Raw genomic sequence first — 24530 nt, forward strand, 5'->3', positions numbered from 1 at the left:
CTTGAAGGATAGACGTCAAGTTTTATTTTTTAGAAAAATCTTAAATCATCGCGTTAAAATTGTTATAAATTAAGTAATTATACTGTAGATATAGTTAGTTAGTGTTTGAACATTAATTTAGTAGTTAATTTAAAAGTTAAAACGGGATAATACGTTAGTAGTGAATTAGAAATACTAAGGACTTTTCTGTAAGTTTTGCCTTTATATAATCATAGTAGCAGTAGTATAGTAGAGTAGAGGCTGGCTTAGGAGATGGACACTAACTCTCCCGGCCCCCCTGACAAAGGGGGCGGGATCTATGCTTTGCTTTCATTGAACTCGCAAAATTTTTTAAATTCCATACACATGCTAGCCCCGAGACATAAAAATAACATTAATTTAATAGAAAAAGAACTCTGTGCTTTAAAAAATAAATTCCAAAACGATCAGATCATGTTAACAGAAGTTAATAACTTATCATCTAGGATTGAAAATATTAGTAGAAGAAAAGTTGAATACAAGGACACTGACTTCGGCCCATTCCTTATTATGATAGAGAGTGACAAGGGAAAAGCAGGAAATATCCATCCTATGGATATTGGGAAAGTATTTCATACAATGGGTACGACTGGAATTAAAGAAATTAGTAGAAAAGGCATGAATAGAATTGGAGTAATTTTTAACACCTCCAAACAGGCAAATATGGTACTAAATAGTACAGAAATCCTTGAGAAAGGATTTCTTGCTTATATACCTCAAAAAATGCTAACATCAAGGGGTATTATTAGAGATGTAAGTATAAATATTTCAATGGAAAACATAGTTAACGACAGTAAATTACAAAAAAACGTGAAAATTATATCGGCCAGAAGACTTAACAGAAGAGTTTTAGATAGCAGTGGGACCGTTACATACATTCCAACAGGAACTGTACAACTACTCTTTGACGTAAGAACTCCCCCTAAAGAAATAATCATATATTCAAACTTGGTAACAGTAGATCCATACATCCCTCCTGTACAGCAATGCTTCAAATGCCTAAGATTTGGGCACTCACAAAGACAGTGCAGGGGAAAAGCAAGATGCCCGAAATGTTCCGATGAACATACAGTACAAAGCTGCACAGTTTCTGTACCAAAATGCCTATACTGCGATCTTGATCACCTTGCCACAAATAAAATTTGCAAAGAATTCGAAAGACAGAAAAAGATAAATGAAGTAATGGTCTTCCAAGATCTCACCTTTTTTGAAGCTGCCAAGCTGTTTCCCCCAATTAAGGAAAAGCCAGAGAATTCGAGAATGTTTCAGAGGAGAAGTAGGGATTTTCCTTCTTTACTATCCAGCTCACCCAGAGCATTTACTCAAGCACTTCAAAAATCCCCATCCTCCACTCCCCATTTCCAGAGTCAAAGTCATGTGGTCCCAGTTAAAAGGAAAAATAAAGTAATTCTTAAAGACATTAGTTATGACAAAGAGGCGCATAAAGCTCTATTAAATGAGGATCTAAGCAGAAATTTACCTAGATTACCGATTTTAAACAAATTAAATGATTCACAAAAGTATACGGGATCACAAGGCCCAAGTTTTGCACTCTCATTAACAAGCAATCGTGTACATTCTCAGGATAGTGTATTTTCAAAAAACGTTGATTTAACCTCTGATAATAATATGGATTTTGCAGGTTTTGATGAGTCACATAATACATCTAATTTTAGTAAAAGTAGTGTTGACTGAATTTTCATTTATTTCTTACAGATAATATAATATATTATTTTTTATATTAAAAATAAAAAAAAATAATAATAGTAACAAATTATATATATAGTTATGATATTTAATATTTTGCATTGGAATATTAATGGTTTCTTTAACAATAAGCAAGATCTAATGGTGTTTCTTAACGAATACGATGTTAATATCATTCTTCTAAATGAAACACATCTGAAATTTTCACAGCACTTGCATATTCCCAATTTTTACTGCTATAGGGATGATAGGATTGATGGATGGGGTGGAATAGCTGTACTTATTCATCAGTCTCTGGCAGCTGATAGGATAGACATTTCACATATTCACTTGCCTGAAAAATGGCAGGCTATCATTATCAAATTTGAAAATTTTTTTATTATAGGATCGTATAAGACACCAGATGTTCGTTTTCGTAAGGAGATCTTTAGAGAATTGGTTCAAATGTGTGATAAACCGTTTTTCTTCATAGGTGACTTGAATTGCCAACATTCTTTATGGGGTTCATCATCTAACAATCCGAACGGTAATCGTCTTGCAGATCTTTTGGAGGAGGATAACTTGTGTTTTCTCAATACGGGTGAGGCGACAAGAATCTCACCGCCTGACTCAAACAGTGTCCCTGACGTAGCTATAGCATCTCCAGGTTTGGCTGTGGACTGCCTCTGGGAAGTTTTTCCAGAGATAGGAGCAAGTGATCACTTTCCTTTTGTAGTGTGTTACGGGCAGGATAGAAATAGTCCCCAAGGAAATGACCCTCTTCAAGATCGCAGTATCTTTAATGTGAAAAAAGCCAATTGGGAACAATTCAACCAATATATTGAGTCTAACATTAACAACATCCCTAATGAGTCTTACACAGATTTTCAAAACCTAATATTAGACGCAGCAAACAGGTTCATCCCTAAGAAAAAGCGTGTTGGATTCCATAAACCACAATTACCTTGGTGGGATGAAGAGTGTTCAGTTTTAATTAAATCAAAGAGGGAGGCAGTCAAGAAGTTCAAACAGGTACCTTCTTTAGAAAACTTCATTAATTTTAAAAAAATTAGGGCACATTGTAAAAAAGAACTTAAATCCAAAAAGAAAAAATCATTTGTTGTGTTTTGTTCCACAATTTCACCTGATACTCCAATATCAGTAATGTGGAGAAAAGTGAGAAGTTTCCATAAGGCTTTCACTAAAGCCTCAGTTAGAACTCCTAGTAATTCATCGTTAGGGGAGGAAATGCTTTGTTCATTGACTCCACCTGTATTTGAGGACATTGCGTCTCACCCAGTGAAATCTAATACTATCGAGTGTGAACTCTTCACTTTAAACGAACTTTCATTGGTTTTGGTTGAACGAAAGGATACTGTGCCGGGCCAGGATGGTATAACATTTTCTATGTTGCAACATCTTCCAGAGTCAGCAATCAAGTTCCTGTTAAAATTTTTCAATTTATGTTTAAAGGAGGGAATGCATATTCCCACTCAATGGAAATCACAAACATTGTGTTTAATTCCCAAACCCAATAAAAATATAAATTGTCTTTCGGGCTGGAGACCAATCGTTTTATCATCGTGTGTTAGTAAACTTTTAGAGAACATGATAAAAATAAGGTTAGATTGGTATGTAGAACATTTTATGATCCTATCGCCTTTCCAGACTGGCTTTCGTAAAGGTAGAGGGGTGTCTGAAAACATAATTCATCTGGTCAATGAAATCTCAATGAATATCTCAAAAAGGAAACCAGCAGCTGCTGTTATGTTAGACATTTCTTCTGCATATGATAAAGTGTCAATCATCCAATTATTGGACGCTTTGGGAGATCTCAATTTGCCATGGTTACTTATTGAATTGGTTAAACATTTATTGACTAATCGTTTGGTGTCTGTTCGTGATCCTATTTCCTTAAATCTGCTAGGACCAAGAACTACCAATGTGGGCCTTCCTCAGGGTTCCCCTTTGAGTCCAGTACTATTTAATATTGTCATCAATATAATTTCATTTTGTGTTCCAGAGGATGTTCTAATTACTCAGTATGCAGACGATGTTGCCCTCTATTGCTCCGGCAACAGCTGGGTGGATGTTGTGGAAAAATTGAATGGTACAGTAGAAAGTATTTCTAATAAACTTCATGATATGGGAATGTGTCTGTCATCTAGCAAGAGTCAAGCAATTTTTTTTGATAGAAATAGGAATAATATTCCGAATTTACTAATATCAGTGAATAACACACGTTTAGATTGGAAACAAGAAGTTTCTCATTTGGGAGTTATTCTAGATAGTTCCCTTTCTTGGAGAAGTCAAATTGAAAAGATGGCATTGAGGGCTTCCAGTGGAGTCAATATTATTCGTTGTTTGTGTCGAACTTGGTGGGGAGCACATCCTGCAACTTTACTCACTCTATATAAGGCATACATTAGATCACATCTTGACTATGGATCCATTTTTCTGGGAGGTTGTGCACGTTCTCTACTTGCAAAATTGGATAAGGTTCAGTATAGAGCTCTTAGAGTGGTGGGGGGATTTATGAGGTCTTCTCCAGTTCATATAATTTTGTCAGAGTGTGGAGAAACACCGTTAGATCTCAGAAGAATATGGCTAGCATCTAAATTCATTTTAAAAGTAGTAGCCTATGACAACCCAATATATGCCTCAATTGAGCAATTTCACAATGTCTTTCTGGGTTACTTTAGTTTTTGGAGAAGAAAATATTTCCCACCAATACTGGCTGCTTTCCAGAATACTTTACATGAAATTCATGAGGTAGCACATAGCTCCTTATTTCCTTGTCACTCCTTTCCACTTAATATTCAGATTTCTCCTATGGCTTATGAAACTGTCAATATGGGCAAAGAAGCAAATAACCAAACCAAGTTTATGGAATGGTACCTCAATAACTGGTCGGAATATAAACTTATTTTCACAGATGGATCCAAAGATAAACAAGGTAATGTAGGTATTGGGATATACCTTAACGAGAGAACACAGTTAACAGCAAGATTACCCTCCGCTAATTCAATTTGCTCAGCAGAAGTATTTGCCATTAAAAAAGCATTAGAGTTAATCCAACAGAATAATTTTACAAAGTGCCTCATCTGTAGTGATTCTAAGAGTGCTCTAGAAAAAATCACAAGATCAAGCTACAAGGCGGCAATAGACTCACAAACTCTCCAACTAAAACAAAAACTATGTGAATTTGATGAACAACATAGAGAAATTAAATTTGCATGGATTCCAAGTCACACTGGAATTATTGGGAATGATAGAGCTGACCATCTTGCGAATCTTGGAAGAAAGCTGCCCATTAGTGGAGAACCAAAGGCCTCCTTTAAAGATTTTCAAATGAAATATAAAGAAAACCTATGGATCGGTTGGGAAAATCGATTCCAACAAATAGGACAGGCAAAAGGAATTACTTATTGCTCACAAGTTACAGTACCATATAAAAAGGCATGGTTTACAAAATTTCCCAACCTGGGGAGAGGTATAATCACACAAATGTGTCGTATGAGAAGTGGACATTGTAGTGTTCCTGTACATTTATTTAGATTGAAGGTAGTGAATTCAAACCAGTGTTTATGTGGCAGTGTAGGAACTTTACAACATGTTTTATTGGAATGTACTAGGTTCCAAAGAGAGTCCCAGTTGCTTAGAAGGGAACTACTAAGGTGATCCGACATTAACTGATGTGTTGTTTAAAAATTTAAACTCAAAGACATTAATCGCAGTGCAAAAGTTTTTAACATCAACAATGACTCGTGTGTAGCTTGCTTAAAAACTTTATGACTTTATGCTTGCTTGCAATGCATGTGCTTTGTGCTTAGTGCGGTTTTGCGTGGTAGTACTAGAACTAGACCATTAGTAGAACTTTAGTTATGGAACTTATAAACAATTACAAAGTTTTTTTTTTATCTCTTAATATTTCAGATTCAGGAGCTATGAGCTTAAGCCCAGATGTACCTCAGGTACGGCTCTTGAATATTCAAGTCTATATTCACGGATCCTGGCCGGATAGCCCTGGCAGCTAAGGCCATTCAAATGAAGAGAAGAAGAAGAACTTCATATCGGTGGTTTGGCGCCAAAACTGAGTAAACGTTTACGTTTTATATTAGTGCCTTTTTTTATTTAATTTATTTAAAATCTACATTTTTGTAAAGTTAGAATAGTAAATTACATTTTTAGACAAAATGGAAACTCAAGATATGGATCAGCACATTAGAGATATCCAGAGGGAGTATCTGGATTTCTTAGACGATGAGGTAATTTCTAATTAATATTATAGTTGTTAATCTTCGAAATATTTATTGTTCTTTTTAGGCGGATCAAGGGAAGTATTCACAACTTGTAAAAGATATGATTGATGATAAAAGTTATCGTTTGTTAGTCAACATTAATGATCTACGTCGAAAGAATGCCCTGAGAGCAGCAGCTCTTCTTAACAATGCCTTCCAGGAACAAATGGCATTCCAGAAGGCTCTTAAGGAATATGTTCTGTCTGTTAACCCAGACTATGCCAAAGATCACGTCGACTTTTTTATAGCTTTTGAAGGAAGTTTTGGAAACAAACATGTAACTCCCAGGACGCTAGTTTCAAGATATCTTGGCAATTTGATTTGTGTGGAAGGCATTGTAACCAAATGTAAGATGTTCATAGCTTTTAACTTTACTGTTTATTTAAATATGTGTATGTTGCAGGTTCATTAATTTATCCTAAAGTAGTACGAAGTGTGCATTTTTGTCCTGATACTAAGAAGATTATGGAAAGAAAGTATACTGATATGACTTCGTTTGAAGCTGTACCCTCTGTAGCTGTGTATCCCACAAAGGTAAGTATATACAATAGACTCCCTCTATAAGGAGAACTGAAGAGGTGGACTAATTACCTCGTTATAAGCAGATGTCGTTATATCAGACAACAATAATATTGTGCATACATATGAATAGAGAGTTTTCTAAAACATTAACTTCCAATAGTGAAGCCATTCGGAGCAATATAAGATGCTAAATATTATTTCCTCGACAATAAGGCTTTGCCATCATAAATTGTGAATTTTCTTACAATATTCAATATTGGTCGATAGATAAACAGAACAGGAAGAGGTTTATTAGGTGGTGGATTTAATTACAGCACTTTCTTTGATAACGAAACAGATGTGTCGATACAGTCAGTTGGGGTATTTACTTATAGCCATTACAGCACTAAAAACAAGTAAAGATACATGTTCTACAATTTCATTTTTCGTCGTTATAACAAATATGCCTCGTTATAGAGGTGTTACACTTCAATAGGAATTTCATGGGACATCTAGTGTACCTCGTTATAAGCGAAACCTCATAATAACCATGTTCGTTATAGAGAGAGTCTACTGTAATATGCATTTGTTACTTACTTACTTTCCGTGTCCAGAATACCAATAACTTTAAATTCTGCAATTCCAATGGTTGGCCATATAGGTAGATGGCCCTGTCATTTGCTTAAATTAAGGCTTCTTCTATATGCATTTGTTGATTTAATACTATATTTAGTTTTATTTTTGAATAGTTTAGAAGGGTTTCTCTTACCTTATTTGTTTCTAATAGAATTATTTACTTTTCATTATCTTGTGATTTGATTTTGTAAGGGATAATTATTTAATAGTAAAAAAATGCCTTTGTGTGAAAGGTACCATTTTAAATAGGTAAATATGAGTTTTTGTTTAACCCTTTCGGTACAGCGCCAGTTTACTAGAATGTGACCAGCTGGACAGGTGCGGACAGAGCTTCTGTGTAAACTAATCAACAATCAAATATATTGTACATAAAAAGTGATGAAATTGCATGTAACACAATATCGTTGATAAATTCGATAATACTGTAATATTATCACCCATAAAACAAGCTTTAGCAAGTAATTTTAATCGTCAATGACTCATTTACTGAATGAATCAAGTCCTCTTTGTATTTGACTTGAGTCATGTCCCATCTACTAGGCACTGAAAGTTTTAGCAACTACAGTCGTTTCACACCACGAAAAGGTTAAGCACAACTAAGTTTTATTTTTAAACCATGAAGAGTAAACTAAAAAGACAGATCCACACCCAAGAGTCACTAGAAATATCACCAAATACATCTTCTTTTTTGGTTGATCATGTTGGCCTTCGATAGTAATCCATAAATATTATATTATAATAATACATCGCTAAAGAGTTCGAAAAACAACCGTATTTTATATAAAAAGCAGAATAAAAATCTACAAATTAAAGGAATATCGCAGATAATATAAAAAACTAGCTGACCCGGTGAACTTCGTTGCACCTTAGATAGTGTGTCATAATTAGATAATCTGTCATAATTTTGATTATAGATCAGTTGCTTGAACGTAATGTCTAAAAATAAATTACTCAAAATCAACTGCTCGAAAATGAATTTCTAGACATGAAAATTGATCGAAATGCAATTTCCTCGAATAAAAAAGAAAATTATATGTCCAAATATTTTATGCAAAATTTGTAAGTATGGTCGAATTAAATTCGATAGTTTTAAGGCATTCCAGAAGCCGCTACAGATAAAATGTTTTAACAACTTATTAATCATTCAGAATTAGTCGACACTTATTAAAAGTTAAAATAATTAAGACAATAACTGGACGATAACGATTTAATGAGTGGAAAACAATTAAAAATTATTTTGCACATCATATTTGAGACAGTATTTGGTTGAAAAATCTCATTTTTGCTGGCCAAAAATATATTAATTTGTCTGGACTAAATTACAGTTCTGTTTATCTTAAAAGGGATATGATACTATCAACATTCACACAGTGTTGCCAACTGGATTTTGTTATTTTGAGTCTAAATTTTCCCAGCGATCTCCGAGGGTACAATACATAAGAAAGATACATAATATGACAAATTATATGATATTCCACGTATACAGTACGTAAATCGTTCAGCTGGACATAGGGAACATACAATATATAGATTTAGATACATAAATACATACATTGTATTATATTGAGATAACTGAGGCAACTGAGTTTTCTCGATGACAATATGGTTGTTAGCATTAAGGGGCATTAACCTCAAAATTTACAAATCATTTCGACTGACACAAATAAACGTCAAAATATGAGAATGTAGTAGGTAGCAAAATATTTTTGGCCTAAGAGAATGGAAAAACTGTTTAGGTTTTAAAGTAAAATAAATTTTATTATTTTAATTGATACCTTAAACTTTAACTACACGCGCTGGCGTATTTTTGTACGCCACATATAAGAATTCTACTACGAATGAATTTAAAAATTTAATTTTTGTCTTTGTTTATTTATCTAACCTATCACTGGAATGTGCTTTACACTGGATTTAGTTTCGTTATAATCGGCATTCTAGGAAGATCGTAATTTACAATTTATTATTTGTTGTTTCTGGTGGTGGATAACATACGCCACAATTATAGTAATACAATTAGTAATATAAGTACATATTTCAAATGTTTTTTAGTCATTATGGCACAAATATATTTTTCTTTATAAACAATACTTTTTCTCAGGTAAAAAATATCGTTTCAAAAAAATATTATTAGCAATTTTATTTATCATGGAATCAGATTCCAGTTATATATCCCAATTTGCTTACTGAGAAGGAACTCCAAGTATCCGCTGACGCCGAGTAAGGTTTATAACAAACAAGTAAGTGTAATTTTTCAAAAAAAAAACAAATCCGCTGTTTTTAAGTATATTTTCTTGTGGCGTATAAAGAACGCCACGCGTGTAGTTATGTTATATTTTGATGTGCGGGTAGTTAAAGGTTAAAATTCTAAATATTAGTTAATTATCACAATAACAAAAAATATTATCAATCATTTAATACATGCAATAGTGTACATGATATTTTTCGTTAGTTCATCTACTAAACATAAATAAACTGGATGGTTTGCCCACGCGAAAGCAAGATTTTTTGAAAATTCGTAAAATTAAAAAATTCATATTTTATCCAATTTGAGTCCAAAAGTTAATCTGTTGCAGTTTTCTTTTATGAAATTTCCCATTCGTTCTTCTTCTGTGCTCAGAATTTTGCTATGGCTTACGGTTTGCTATTTCGGAAACGGACTGCGCTAGAGAAGAAAAAATAGCAGCGTTTTGTTCGAAATTCAACAGGGAATCTACCTGCCAAATTTCATGAAAATCGGTCAATTCGTTTCGGAGGAGTATGGCAACAAACTAACAAAGTGTAACTAACATAACTCGACTTTCTTTTATATATATAGATGTAAAATATTTAAATGGCTATTAAAAAATAACGGTTGAAGATAAAAAAGTGAAAATTTAGGATTGTATGTATCTTTTGCTTCTACATCATACAAAATTAAGAAAAAACGGTTTGTCAAAAAATTTAAAAAATATATCAGGGGGGCAAGCCCCTTTATGATGTACGGGCATGAATTCAGAGTTATGCCTATTCCCAGTCCGGTAGAATACACGTGTAAAATTTCATAACAATCTGATGAGCCGTTCTCGAGTTATTATCAGTGTAACTAACATAACTCGACTTTCTTTTATATATATAGATGTAAAATATTTAAATGGCTATTAAAAAATAACGGTTGAAGATAAAAAAGTGAAAATTTAGGATTGTATGTATCTTTTGCTTCTACATCATACAAAATTAAGAAAAAACGGTTTGTCAAAAAATTTAAAAAATATATCGGGGGGGCAAGCCCCTTTATGACGTACGGGCATGAATTCAGAGTTATGCCTATTCCCAGTCCGGTAGAATACACTTGTAAAATTTCATAACAATCTGATGAGCCGTTCTCGAGTTATTATCAGTGTAACTAACATAACTCGACTTTCTTTTATATATATAGATGTAAAATATTTAAATGGCTATTAAAAAATAACGGTTGAAGATAAAAAAGTGAAAATTTAGGATTGTATGTATCTTTTGCTTCTACATCATACAAAATTAAGAAAAAACGGTTTGTCAAAAAATTAAAAAAATATATCAGGGGGGGCAAGCCCCCTTATGACGTACGGGCATGAATTCAGAGTTATGCCTATTCCCAGTCCGGTAGAATACACTTGTAAAATTTCATAACAATCTGATGAGCCGTTCTCGAGTTATTATCAGTGTAACTAACATAACTCGACTTTCTTTTATATATATAGATGTAAAATATTTAAATGGCTATTAAAAAATAACGGTTGAAGATAAAAAAGTGAAAATTTAGGATTGTATGTATCTTTTGCGTCTACATCATACAAAATTAAGAAAAAACGGTTTGTCAAAAAATTAAAAAAATATATCAGGGGGGGCAAGCCCCCTTATGACGTACGGGCATGAATTCAGAGTTATGCCTATTCCCAGTCCGGTAGAATACACGTGTAAAATTTCATAACAATCTGATGAGCCGTTCTCGAGTTATTATCAGTGTAACTAACATAACTCGACTTTCTTTTATAGAGAGAGAGAGAGACATACTTTATTGATACAATGTACCAAAAGGCCATCGACCGAAGTCTTTCAGCCAATTTACACAATTAATATACATTATTACAATATATGTTTTTTGTTAATATTAATACAATACAATAATTAAAAAAAAAAAAATATGTGTATGTGGCGGTAATCACAATATCACTGACAATTAGTTACAATACAGATGATGATTTGAATAGAGTTGTTTATTGTCTTGATGTGTAGCAGATTTCTTCAAAAAGAGTTCTTCCTGGATATCTACGGGCACTGTCCTCTAGTATCTTCACAATGTGGGGCTCAATCAAATTTTTGTTACTGTCATTAATAAAGAGATATTTAAACAGCTTATTGAGTCTCTCATTAATAGGTTCAATTCCAGTTTCCTCGTACAGCATTTTGTTGGATGGATTGTGAAGTGGATTATCAGGATGACGCATTCTAGTAATTTGTCGAAGGCTAGTTGTTTCAGCCACTTTTATATTATTTTTGGCAGGGCCTTTAGAATTATAGAAAATTGCAGAACCATACTCCAGCATGGGCCTGCAAATCATTTTATAAATATTGGCTGCTGTTTCAATCGTAATTCCCTCATTCTTGTATGTTAAACTTCTGAAGTGTTTTGCTCTAGTTATAATTTTCCTTTTTATAACTGCTGTGTGGTGGTTGAACGTCAATTTGTTATCTATTTCTATTCCCAAATACTTAACAGTTTGGGAGGGTTTAATTATATTGTCGCATATGTTTATAGTTGGTGAGTGATCTTGGATTCTATGGTTAAATATTATTACTTTTGTTTTAGAAGGATTTATTGTTAATCTCCATTTATTCATCCAAGATATTGTGTCATCCACCTGCCTCTGCAATAAGTCCATTGTCTTTATTAAATTTTTTCCATATGATATCACTGCTGTGTCATCAGCAAATTGTAGCAAATTAGTGTTGGTTAGTCTATTGTCGCATATGTCACTGCAGTAGAGGTTATACAATAGAGGGGAGAGTGGTGAACCTTGTGGAACTCCTTGTTGCACTGAAAATGAATGGGAATATGTTTCATTGATCTTAACTATACACCTGCGTCTTCTAAGAAATTCGTCAATAATCCATATTAGAGAAGGGGAGCATTTCATTCTGTGAAGTTTATATAACAATCCTCTATGCCAAACGGAGTCAAAAGCCTTCTTGATGTCCAAGAAAACTCCAGCGGCCTTTAGTCCTTGCAATCTTGCTGCCTGTATATTGGATGTTACTATTGAAAGAGGAAGGATTGTAGATGATTTTTCTCTAAATCCAAACTGGTGTGCTGGAATATGTTGGTTTAATTCATTATATAATCTTCCTTGGATAATTTTCTCAAAATTTTTTCCAATTACTGGGAGAAGGGTGATTGGACGGTAATTTTGGGGTAGTTGATGGTTAGTGTAAGGTTTAGGGATAACTATTACAATGCCTGTCTTCCACTCATCAGGGAAGAAATGATTCATGATACAATAGTTATATATGCTCATTATCTCCTTATGAATATCTGGATCTAGTTGTCTAAGGATTTTACGATTGATGGAATCTTTGCCTGGAGCTGTATTTTTTCCTTTATATAGAGCCTCGTCGTATTCATCTTCTGTGATGTCCTGAAGAGCATTCAGATTACGACTATCTTCATAAAAACTTTCAAACCAACTATCCACCTCCTCTAAGGTATCTCTATCAAAATTGTCATCCTCATCAAATTTGTAGGTTTCTTCAAAGTATCTAGCAAAAGCACTACATTTTTCTTCATCTGTACTATATGTCTGCCCATCATATATCAGTTCTGAAATCTGTTGTCTAAACGATTTATATTTAGACAGTTTTTTTATTTCATTCCAGTATGTTTTTCCTTTCATGGAGTTTATACTTTTACATGCTAGGATCCATTTATGTTGTTTAAATTGTGATATAAGTTTGTGAATATCTTGGTTTAGTTCATTAAATTGTGATTTTAATGCATGTGTCTCATTTTTTTGGATCTGCCTGAGTAACTGTCTCTTCAATTTAATCAGAGACAAAATGAAGGGTGGAAGATTGTAATTAAAGGGTGATTTCTTCTGTTTGGGCGAATTTTCTATTATTAATTTAGACAACATAGTGTTGAAATTTTTAATGTAATTTGGGCAAATGTCATGCCTTATATTCAAAAATTCTTTCATTCTACTATTTACATTTTGTACATTACATTTTGCTATATTGGGAAGATTAATTTCATTGATGTGGTCAGGATCATGATGTAGATTAAAATCAAATTGCAATGCCAAGTGATCACTTCCCAGATCTGGAGTTACAAGTATATTTGTGATATTATTTATAATATTTTTAGAACAAAATAATATATCTGGAGTTGTGCTTGGGTTACCTGCCATTATAAACGTAGGAGGAGTAGGTATTTGACAAAAATTAGAACTTTGAAGAAAACCTCTGATTTGCTTCATACGTGAGGGGCTTGATTTTGGGTTAAAATCGCCAATTATTATTGAATAATCATAAAGGGATGCCTTAATGAAGATAGTTTCTTCAATTAGTGAGGAATTGTGAATATAGACTACGAAAATATGTAATTTGGAGTCTTTAAAAGGAAATGAGACATGAATGCAGTTATTAAGAGGGTTGTTTATTCGTTGAGGATTTTCTTTCCCCATCTTCCATGTTTTTCTGGATTGTATAAGACTGCCTCCTCTGAAGTTTTGGTTTAATATATTTCCTTTTTGTTGGATTATAGACCAGTCACAATATGGGTTAATAAAATCTTTATTTTTGCTTTCCACACACATAAAACTATCGATATTGTTAGCTTGTAAATAGTTGTATATTAAATATTTCTTTGGTTGAAAACTATTGATATTTGAATAAAGAAACCTCACCTTATGAGCCATTATCCTGAAATATTGCAAGGCCTTCCTGTGGCATAGTTGGTGAGTCATTGGTTGGTTTTTCCAGATCGAAGATGAGTATAAATAGTCGATTTCCGCTAAATACTGGGGTAGTATCAATGTTATATAGATGTACAAATCTCTTTTTTAGCTTAATTATGATTTCTTGACGATCTTTATTTTTAGGATTATTTAGTTTGTTAGTATATGTTTCAATAATATGATCATGATATGTCATTGGTGAATGTATTCTGCTCGTACCAGTAATTTCTGATGGCATTTCGGAGGATTTTTTGTTCATAGACTTAATTCGCGCATTAGGAATTCCTTCGATAGGTTTAGTTGGTCTGTTAGGACATTTAGGTGACCATGCTTGGTGGTCTTCGGCGTTGCACGACAAACACTTTTCTGGAAGAGGAGAGGTGCACATTTGTGTTGAATGTTTTCCTTGGCATTTCCTACAGCTTATTGATGTGGTGCAGTTCTCTGTAGTGTGGGTATATAGTAAGCATTTAGAACATGGGATAGGAGAAGGTTCTGGTGGTTGACTGGGATAAACAGGATAGTGGTAGTTCTTAAAGAACACTCCCTCGCTTAATAGTTTTTGAAATGATGAGTAATCTCCCGTAATTATTCTAATCAGAGGTGTCAGTTTTCCGGTTTTTCTTGATGTAATTCTTTTGCAGTATCTGTGTGTTATTCCGATATTGGTAAGGTGGTCTTTTATATGTGTATCCTCAATATCCAATTCTACTGATGATATAACACAGGCGAAAGTTGTGTTTTGTGATTTATGTGGTGTTGATGGATTTTGGTTAGAATTTGTTTCTTTGTATTCTTTGACCATACCTGACTGGACTAATGATTTCAGCTTTGTTTTAATGTGTTTATTATCCTGATTACTTTTTAAAATAAAACCACTTCTAGTTTTTATTATAACATCCGAAGAGTTTGGATCTCCAACACTCCAATAATTAGTTAACTGTAACCTTGATAATTCTTGATGAGTTGTTAAAAAAAAATTTGTTTATAGTTTTTATTACTGATGGTTTTCATTTGAAGTGAATAGTTTTGTGTGTTGTTGTAAGTTACCTTTTTTTGATGACTTGGAGTGTTGATATCTTTTTGTGAGTTTTGCTGAGTTTGTTGTGTTATGTTTTCAGAAGATTGTGGTCCAATTATTATATCTTGCACTTGCTGTTGAGATAGTTGTGGTTGTGTGATTCTTTTTTTTTGCTGGATTATCCAAATGTTTTTTTCTTTTCCTTTTCACTTTTGTCCACTGTCCGGTATCATCCATTTCCATTTCTTCCTCTTCTTCTGTTTCGCTGCTCTCGGAAGCCATGATTCTTAACTATTTTTTTTTTGTATAAATCAACTAGTTAACAACCTGCTCACTAATTGCTTTGTAATGAATGAACTCGTCTTCAATGTGTGTGTTTACACTATGAAGGTTCCAAGCATACTGTTCTTTTATATATATAGATGTAAAATATTTAAATGGCTATTAAAAAATAACGGTTGAAGATAAAAAAGTGAAAATTTAGGATTGTATGTATCTTTTGCTTCTACATCATACAAAATTAAGAAAAAACGGTTTGTCAAAAAATTAAAAAAATATATCAGGGGGGCAAGCCCCTTTATGACGTACGGGCATGAATTCAGAGTTATGCCTATTCCCAGTCCGGTAGAATACACGTGTAAAATTTCATAACAATCTGATGAGCCGTTCTCGAGTTATTATCAGTGTAACTAACATAACTCGACTTTCTTTTATATATATAGATGTAAAATATTTAAATGGCTATTAAAAAATAACGGTTGAAGATAAAAAAGTGAAAATTTAGGATTGTATGTATCTTTTGCTTCTACATCATACAAAATTAAGAAAAAACGGTTTGTCAAAAAATTAAAAAAATATATCAGGGGGGCAAGCCCCCTTATGACGTACGGGCATGAATTCAGAGTTATGCCTATTCCCAGTCCGGTAGAATACACGTGTAAAATTTCATAACAATCTGATGAGCCGTTCTCGAGTTATTATCAGTGTAACTAACATAACTCGACTTTCTTTTATATATATAGATGTAAAATATTTAAATGGCTATTAAAAAATAACGGTTGAAGATAAAAAAGTGAAAATTTAGGATTGTATGTATCTTTTGCTTCTACATCATACAAAATTAAGAAAAAACGGTTTGTCAAAAAATTTAAAAAATATATCAGGGGGGGCAAGCCCCTTTATGACGTACGGGCATGAATTCAGAGTTATGCCTATTCCCAGTCCGGTAGAATACACTTGTAAAATTTCATAACAATCTGATGAGCCGTTCTCGAGTTATTATCAGTGTAACTAACATAACTCGACTTTCTTTTATATATATAGATTGCTGATATAACAATTGAAGAGTACAAGGAATGTCACTTTTTCATTAATTTTGGTTTTTCTCGCCATGTGGTAGCAAATACTGAGTACTATAGACTAGGCTATCGATTCAGGATAATAAACAGAAAGATCAGTCTATATAAATTTTCAGTCTATAGTCTATTATCAGTCTATATAAAAGAATTTGTATCCAGGCGAAGGACCAGAATTTTTCGCACGCCACTGGACAAAAATAAAGAATGTTAGCAGTTTTTTGGTGCATTATTAAATTAATAAGTTATTATAGTGGTCCAAGAGCTGTGAGACATTTTTGAGTAGGTATTTTAGGCAAGCTGAAAATTTTTCAGGTGACTCTTCCATAATAGCCTAATACAAAAATGCCGGTCTGGCTGGAGGGTAGCGGTTATTTTCCCCAAAAATCCCCCCCAAAGTTAAAAAAAAGGGTAAAAATTGTTATTACAAAAAATATCATTGACGTGACTTTAAAGTAAATTTAAATATTCAAATATTAGGAAAATAAACAAGCCAGGCGATTTGAGGGCGATTTTAGCTCTGCAAGATACTTGCATGGGCGTCCCAGGATTATTTTCAGGGGATGCATATTAACTTCAGAAGATTTTATCTGAATCTGTACATACTATTAACAAGTATAAAATATACAACTATACATGCATAGCTATGTATATTCCTTCTGGACAGGGAGGTACAATTGTTATTTTGACAGGGTATTTTTTAATATTAAAAATAAATATTCTAAAAAAGGCAGCTTTTTGGTGAAATTTTCCAACTGCCATGTGATCAAACAAATTACGGGTTCATATAAATGAAAAGCGCTATAGGTAAGCAGCAGTGTGAGAAAGAGCGTATACCGATAGCTGTTTGCGTCCTCTGTTCTAGCGAAGTGAGTCCGTTCGCTCGAGAAAAATCACGTGACCTGGTGATACCCATGTTGTTGTGCCTCGAAACGTTAGAGTAATTGTTATATATTATAGTTTTTTAAGTAACTTTTCCTTAATTAAAGGAAAATAATACGTACTATACAATAGATTTTGCAAATATGATAGGAAATGACAAATTTATTATACTACATTCGCTCTCGCGAGATTTTTTTTTGAGACATTCGGAATAGGAAACGTACAACACAAAAATTCCTACCTCACACTATTAACTGCTAAAATCAACTCAAATCAACTTAATCTTTCATTAAAAAAAGAAGAATTATTAGATATAGTGGGAGTGTCTACTAATCTCATAAAATTTTGTGAAGTTTATTTCTACAAAATATTTTTATTTTGTACAAATAAATAATTTTCTCATTTTGCTATCAATACATTATAATGGTTTAAATAAATAAATATTGATTGGCGTAAGGTTTATGTTATTTTTATGTCTGTTTACTATTAATAATATTGGATATGAGCAGGTGCGTTGGTTTTGTAGTAATTTCCAGTCACTTCTGACAACTGAATTTTTCAAAAAAGAAATTACTAACGTCAGTGTCAAAAAAAATCTCGCGAGAGCGAATGTAGTATATTATAAATATATAGGTAGAAAATTATAAAACTATAAACTAAATAAATTCTGTGTCCGAATCTTGTACTTCTTCTTCAAACTCCTCATCTGAGCTTAAATATTCATTCTTTTCTTCTTCGTCAGACTCCCCTCGAGACTCAGATTCTTCTTCTACATGAACTGTAGATAGTTGTAATATGCATTTAGAATTTATTAAAAATTAATTACTGATTAATTAATTGATTTGCTACGTATTCTCTGTCATTTTGTACGGAGTCGAAGCCTGCACAACCACGGGCGCATCTGAAGAAAGACTTGCCATTGTTGAGATGTGGTGTTATCGAATAATGTAAAAAAATAATGTACACAACACGTAACAAACGCGGAAACATTAAGAAAGATGAAAATTAGACAAGAAATACTCAACACTATGAAGGAAAAAAATGAGCTACTTTGGTCATATACTAAGAAATAAAAAACCTGATGTGATTGGTTATATAAGGAAAAGTATTAAGTATTGGTTTTAAAAGAAAGAATACGTAGCAACTCAATTAATTAATCACTAATAATCTTTTAATTAACTCTAAATACATATTATAACTATTTACAGATTAGGTAGAAGACGAATCTGAGTCTTGAGGGGAGTCTAACAAAGAAAAAGAGAATGAATATTTAAGCTCAGATGAGGAGTTTGAAGAAGAAGTACAAGACACAGAATTAATTTAGTCTATAGTTTAATACTTTTCTACCTATATATTTATAATAATACATTTGTTTTTTTTTCTATCATATTTGCAAAATCTACAGTGATGAGCGCGCTAATAACCGGCAAAACAGCTCAAAAGATGGAAAACATAATACATCTCGAAACAAAAAGAGATGAAACTCTTTTTGTTTCGCAATGTGTTATGTTTTCAACCTTTTGAGCTATTTTGCCGGTTATTAGCTTGCTCATCACTGTATTGTATAGTACGTATTATTTTCCTTTAATTAAGAAAAAGTTACAACAACATGGTTATCGCTAGGTCACGTGATTTTTCTCGAGCGAACGGACTCGCTCAGTTAGAACAGAGGACGCAAACAGCTATCGGTATACGCTCTTTCTCATACTGGTGCTTACCTATAGCGCTTTTCATTTATATGCACCCGTAATTTGTTTGATCACATGGCAGTTGGAAAATTTCACCAAAAAAAACCTGTCTTTTTTAGAATATTTATTTTTAATATTAAAAAATACCCTGTCAAAATAACAATTGCACCTCCCTGCCCGGAAGGAGTGTACATAGCTATGCATGTATAGTTGTATATTTTATACTCGTTAATAGTATGTACAGATTCAGATGAAATCTTGTGAAGTTCAGATGCATCCCCTGAAAATAATCCTGGGACGCCCATGTAAGTATCTTGCAGAGTTAAAATCGCCCTCAAATCGCCTGGTCTGTTTATTTTCTTTATATCTGAATATTTAAATTTACTTTAAAGTCACGTCAATGGTATTTTTTGTAATATCAATTTTTGCCCTTTTTTTTAACTTTGGGGGGGATTTTTGGGGAAAATAACCGCTACCCTCCAGCCAGACCGGCATTTTTGTATTAGGCTATCATAGAAAAGTCACCTGAAAAATTTTCAGGTTGCCTAAAATACCTACTCAAAAATGTCTCACAGCTCTTATACTATAGATTCATGTTATATTAAGAATATACAATAAGAATTGCTAGAATTCTGCTAAGAATCTCCTAAGTACACACACCGGCAAAATTAGCCGAACACGTTAAAAATGGGACATGTTTGATGTCTCGTATTTCATAAACCAGTGGTCCAATTTGAGTGATTCTTTCAGTATCTTATAGCCTTATTATTTAAGAATATCGGTGTAATAATATTGTTGCTAGAGAGGTAAATGTCATTTTATACCGGGTGTAACAAGCATACTGTGTTTTTTTCTTAAAGTTCGGAACACCCTGTGGAATATTCCAGCATATATAAAATATTAAAATTAAAACTCGATTGTAGAATTATGCTTTCTTAACATTTTCTTTTTTGATTTATTTGCTATGTTGGAAAATAAAGAAGTTATGTGCTTTAACAACTAGCCATGTTTTTTATCAATAAATCCTCATAGTAGGGGAGAAAAGTATGCTAAATTTGCAATTACTCGAGCGTTCTTGTGACCTGGAGTGGATTGTGAAGAGTGGGTGCTACAACCAAAAAAAGGTTAAGTTAAGTTTTCCATAAAGTGTGGGACTCACCATTTTTCAATTTAATTTTCCATTTCCGCCAATCGTTTTTTCCGATTATTGCGCTATTTATCCACAATAGGAAAAAATGTTGCGAATAAAAGTTGCTCATTTTTAAGTCAAGGTTCCAAATCTCCAATAAAAATTGGGGGCTCCTATTTAATATTTTAATGTAACCCCCCACCCCACCTCGGTGGGGGGTCGTGTTTGGTGCCATTCGGTAGATTTTTGAAAAATATTGAATAGGTGTATTTTGCAGTTTTACGATCTGATGTTCATTTCGCAAAATATCGCAGGGTTCGTATTTATAATTTTTAATTTACCCCCTACCCCTCTCCGTGGGGTGTCGCGAGCCCCCACGGAGGTAGGGTGGGGGATTTAATTTAAAATCTTAAATAGGAGCTCCCAATTTTTATTGCAGATTTGGATTCTTTACGTAAAAATAAGCAACTTTTATTCGACATATTTTTTCGAATTATGGATAGATAGCGCTACAATCGGAGAAAAATGATTGTTTCAAATGGAAAATTAAATTAAAAAATGAAAAGTCCCCCACTTTATGGAAAACTTAACTTAACCTTTTTATGACTTTAGCACATACTCTTCACAATCCAAAAGATCCCCATAACGCTTGAGTAACTGCAAATTTAGTATACTTTCCTCCCCTACTATGAGGATTTATTGATGAAAAACATGGATAGTTGTTAACGCACATAACTTTTTTATTATATCACATAAGTAAATGAATCAAAAAGGAAAATATTAAGCAAGCCTAAGTCTACAATCGAGTATTAATTCTAATATTTTACATATGCTAGAATATTCCACAGGGTGTTCCAAACTTTAAGAAAAAAACACAGTATGATTGGTACACCCGGTATAAAATGGTATTTACCTGTCTAGCAACAATATTATTGCAACGATATTCTTAAATAATAAGGCTATAACATACCAAAAGAATCACTCAAATCGGACTACTGATTTATGAAATACGAGACATCAAACATGTCCCATTTTTAACGTGTTCGGCTAATTTTGCCGGTGTGTGTAGTTTTTAGGTATCATAAGAATTAAACCTTTATTGGTGTTTATCTCAATATGTATTGGCGAGGAACCGCAAAGTGGGCGACGCCTGGTGGCGAAATTGAAAAGCATCAACTCAAGGAAAACATTGACTGCCATTAACTTGTGTACATATTTGCGGTCAGTTTATGTTGTAATTAACAATAATTTCGACTTAAAAAAACTATTGCAGTGTTCCTCAGTATTCATTCCTATTATACTCTACATAATGACCTAAATTAACCAATGCCAAATCACACATTTTGTTAATTTAACGTTTGTATTAAACGTAGTATTTTTTAATGTTTAAGCGACTGCAAAATTAAATAAATGAATAAAATGTAGTATATAGAATGTACATTGTTATGAAAAATATCCCGACCACTTCGTAATTTCCAGAACACAATTATTATAAAATAAATTCACCTACTTAGTTTCCAGTTTTTATTTAATTAAAAATTGTTATCTGTCGGTGTAAAATAAACTGTAGTGTACCTATTAATTAAATTAAAAACAAAATTAGAAATCCTAAGATAGATTAATAATTTTTAGAACGCTGTGTGATTATCGGGGGCCAGATTTTTTTATGAAAAAAAAGGTAAAAACAAATCAGTAGTTAGCATCAAATTTTAATGAATACATACAGATTAACCATAATTTTGAGTCGTCTTTAACTTATAAGATGTCTTAGTTGCAAAACTTAGTGGTTACTTTGGCAAAACACTCTTGTAAATGATTTTAATTTAACGTTTTAGAACTGTGAATTCAAATGACAAAATGAATTGTTTTCCTAGCGTTGTCGTCCATCTTTGAAATTTTGAGCGCCCTCTGTTGGAATTTAATTTTGCGAATAAAATGTGACATTCCTTGTTTTTCCCCTGTACTCTTCAATTAACCTATGAAATGCCAATAGTGTCAAAATTTTATAAATGTTATTACTTAGTGTCAAAATTTGATAACAGTGGAGTAAACTTGCCCGAGGTTGGACTAATTACAAACAAGCTTTACGGCGTGGGAAATTTGAATTACTCCCCTTGGTTTAAAAATAGACTATACAGTAGACTATACAGTAGAACCACAAATTATCTGGGCTGCGGATTATCCGTGCTATGATTTTCTATTACTCAAATTGCATTTTTGAGGTTTTATCAAAATAGCATCACCGTAAAATACTTGACAGAAACTCTATATGCTGAGAGGGATAATGAAAGATTTATTTGTTCTGTTCTTTTTATGGTAGGTACATATGTGTGTATATTTTAATTTATTAAATAGATGGAGTCACCCCATTACAGCATTATAATAAACATTATATTTTTAATCTAATTTATCTTATAACTACACTCTAAAATACATTACTTAGAGATAATTCTAGAGTTTACTATAAATCATGGTTTTAAATTGATTTAAACTTAAATTAAAAGGATCTATATCACAGTGACTATTTAAAAATCTTAAGGCCCTATCAAATGGATTATTGCAGGCATAATTAGTAGCATGAAAGTTTATATGAAAAAGTTCAAAATATCTTAGTCTATGCTGTGGAATATTGAAGCTTATTTTAGTTAACAGTTCTGGACATTGAATTAAATTATTTAATAATTTATAAATAAATACAGAATCAAACTGAATTCGTCTGTTATAAAGTGTTGTTAGATTTAATCTATCTAAAATTAGTTTCTTGTCTATATTTGCAACTGGAATTCCCATTTTAAAAAACTTATTCTGAACTTTCTCAAGGGAATTGTATACTGGTCATACATGGGAGAGCAGACTAGCGTGCCATATTCTAGTTGAGAGCGTACAAGAGAATAATACTCAACTTTCGTTACATCAATTGGGAACTCACTACATTTTCTTAATGTAAATCCAAGTTTAAGACCTTTCAATGTAATCTGTGAAATATGATCATTGAAATTAATGCTTTCGTTAAAAGTGATTCCCAAATCTCTAATTTGATTTTTATATCTTAAGAATATTATTCATAAGATAGATATACATACATATGTATTGTTAGTACGAAGATATGTCCAGTTTCTCTACAAAACGGTGCATCTTCATACTTATAATGGATTTCTGTCAAAATGTCAAAAATGACTATTTATGGACATGTCCGCTTGCTCTTCTCACTAATTCAATTATGATTTAAAGTTACCATACACCTAAATAACGAGCTATCCACAATTATTGGGATCAAAGCTATCCGTGCAAAAAATTTAGTAGATATGTCTTGTTTTAATCTGAAAGACTGCCGGAGTGTGACGTCACGGCCAACTGTGGCTATATTCAGTGTTGTTATGATCACTTTTCCAAGCAAAGAATACAGATTGAAAACACATTGAAAAGATACCCAATCTCAAGACCTTCTAATTCTTATAAAGTTAAAATTTTGCTTCCTCTTCTACTTTTTATGTTCAATTATAGTGTTTTTTAAGTTGACGTACGTACACTGACAAGGTATCTGTCAAAGTTGACGTAAACTGGAAAGTATATCTGAATTAATAATAGACATGCACTGTATAGCTAGCTATCTCTGTCGTCCAGAGCCACCTATGGTGACAATAATTTTGGATCACATGTTATATTGGCAGTTAGTCAATTCTGTCAACAATAATTATTTTGAAGGGATGTGGGATGTGGATGTGACACATCTTGCATACATACATGCTAGCCCTAAGGCCCCCAAATTTATCCTCAGGTTTTTACAAACTATCGTGTATTTATGTGTTATATATAACAAAGAAATTTTTGCTTTATTTTACACTTTTATTTACATTTACTAATTTATTATGTAGGATGATGATGGCAATCCCCTAGAAACCGAGTATGGGCTGTCATCTTACAAAGACCATCAAACTATTTCCATTCAAGAAATGCCCGAGAAGGCTCCTGCTGGTCAGCTGCCAAGATCTGTAGATATTGTCTGTGATAATGACTTAGTGGATGCTTGTAAACCAGGAGATAGAATACAGGTTGTTGGTACATTTAGGTGCTTGCCTAATAAACAGCAAAACTTTTCTAATTGTATATTCAAGTAAGTTTTATCATATTTTTTGAAAAAATTGTCAGCTTATTGCTGAAATGAATTAAATGTACTTTTGGTGTATTGAAAAATTAACAATCAATTTATTATATTTAATCAATTTAAAACCATTGACTGAACAATATGAAAATAAATATCATTACAAAAGAAAAATCTTGTATAAAGTCAATTCGCTTATCTGACACACAACTGTCTAGTGATGTTGGTAATTTATTTTTTGGA

General features: G+C 32.7%; 1 protein-coding gene across 1 annotated transcript in view; it reads left to right on the forward strand.

Annotated features, from left to right (window-relative positions):
* The first annotated feature begins 4 nt into the window (after window positions 1-4).
* The window catches only part of LOC126885205 (DNA replication licensing factor Mcm3), a 77569-nt gene continuing 53043 nt past the window's right edge, over window positions 5-24530 (forward strand). Inside the window, exons 1-5 of the mRNA XM_050651653.1 lie at window positions 5-188; window positions 5641-5972; window positions 6031-6352; window positions 6409-6539; window positions 24061-24299. Coding sequence (XP_050507610.1) covers window positions 5901-5972; window positions 6031-6352; window positions 6409-6539; window positions 24061-24299 — 764 coding nt within the window. The 5' untranslated portion in view covers window positions 5-188; window positions 5641-5900. The remainder of the gene's footprint in view (window positions 189-5640; window positions 5973-6030; window positions 6353-6408; window positions 6540-24060; window positions 24300-24530) is intronic.

The sequence above is a fragment of the Diabrotica virgifera genome, chromosome 5, assembly GCF_917563875.1.
Source record: "Diabrotica virgifera virgifera chromosome 5, PGI_DIABVI_V3a".
NCBI lineage: Eukaryota > Metazoa > Arthropoda > Insecta > Coleoptera > Chrysomelidae > Diabrotica > Diabrotica virgifera.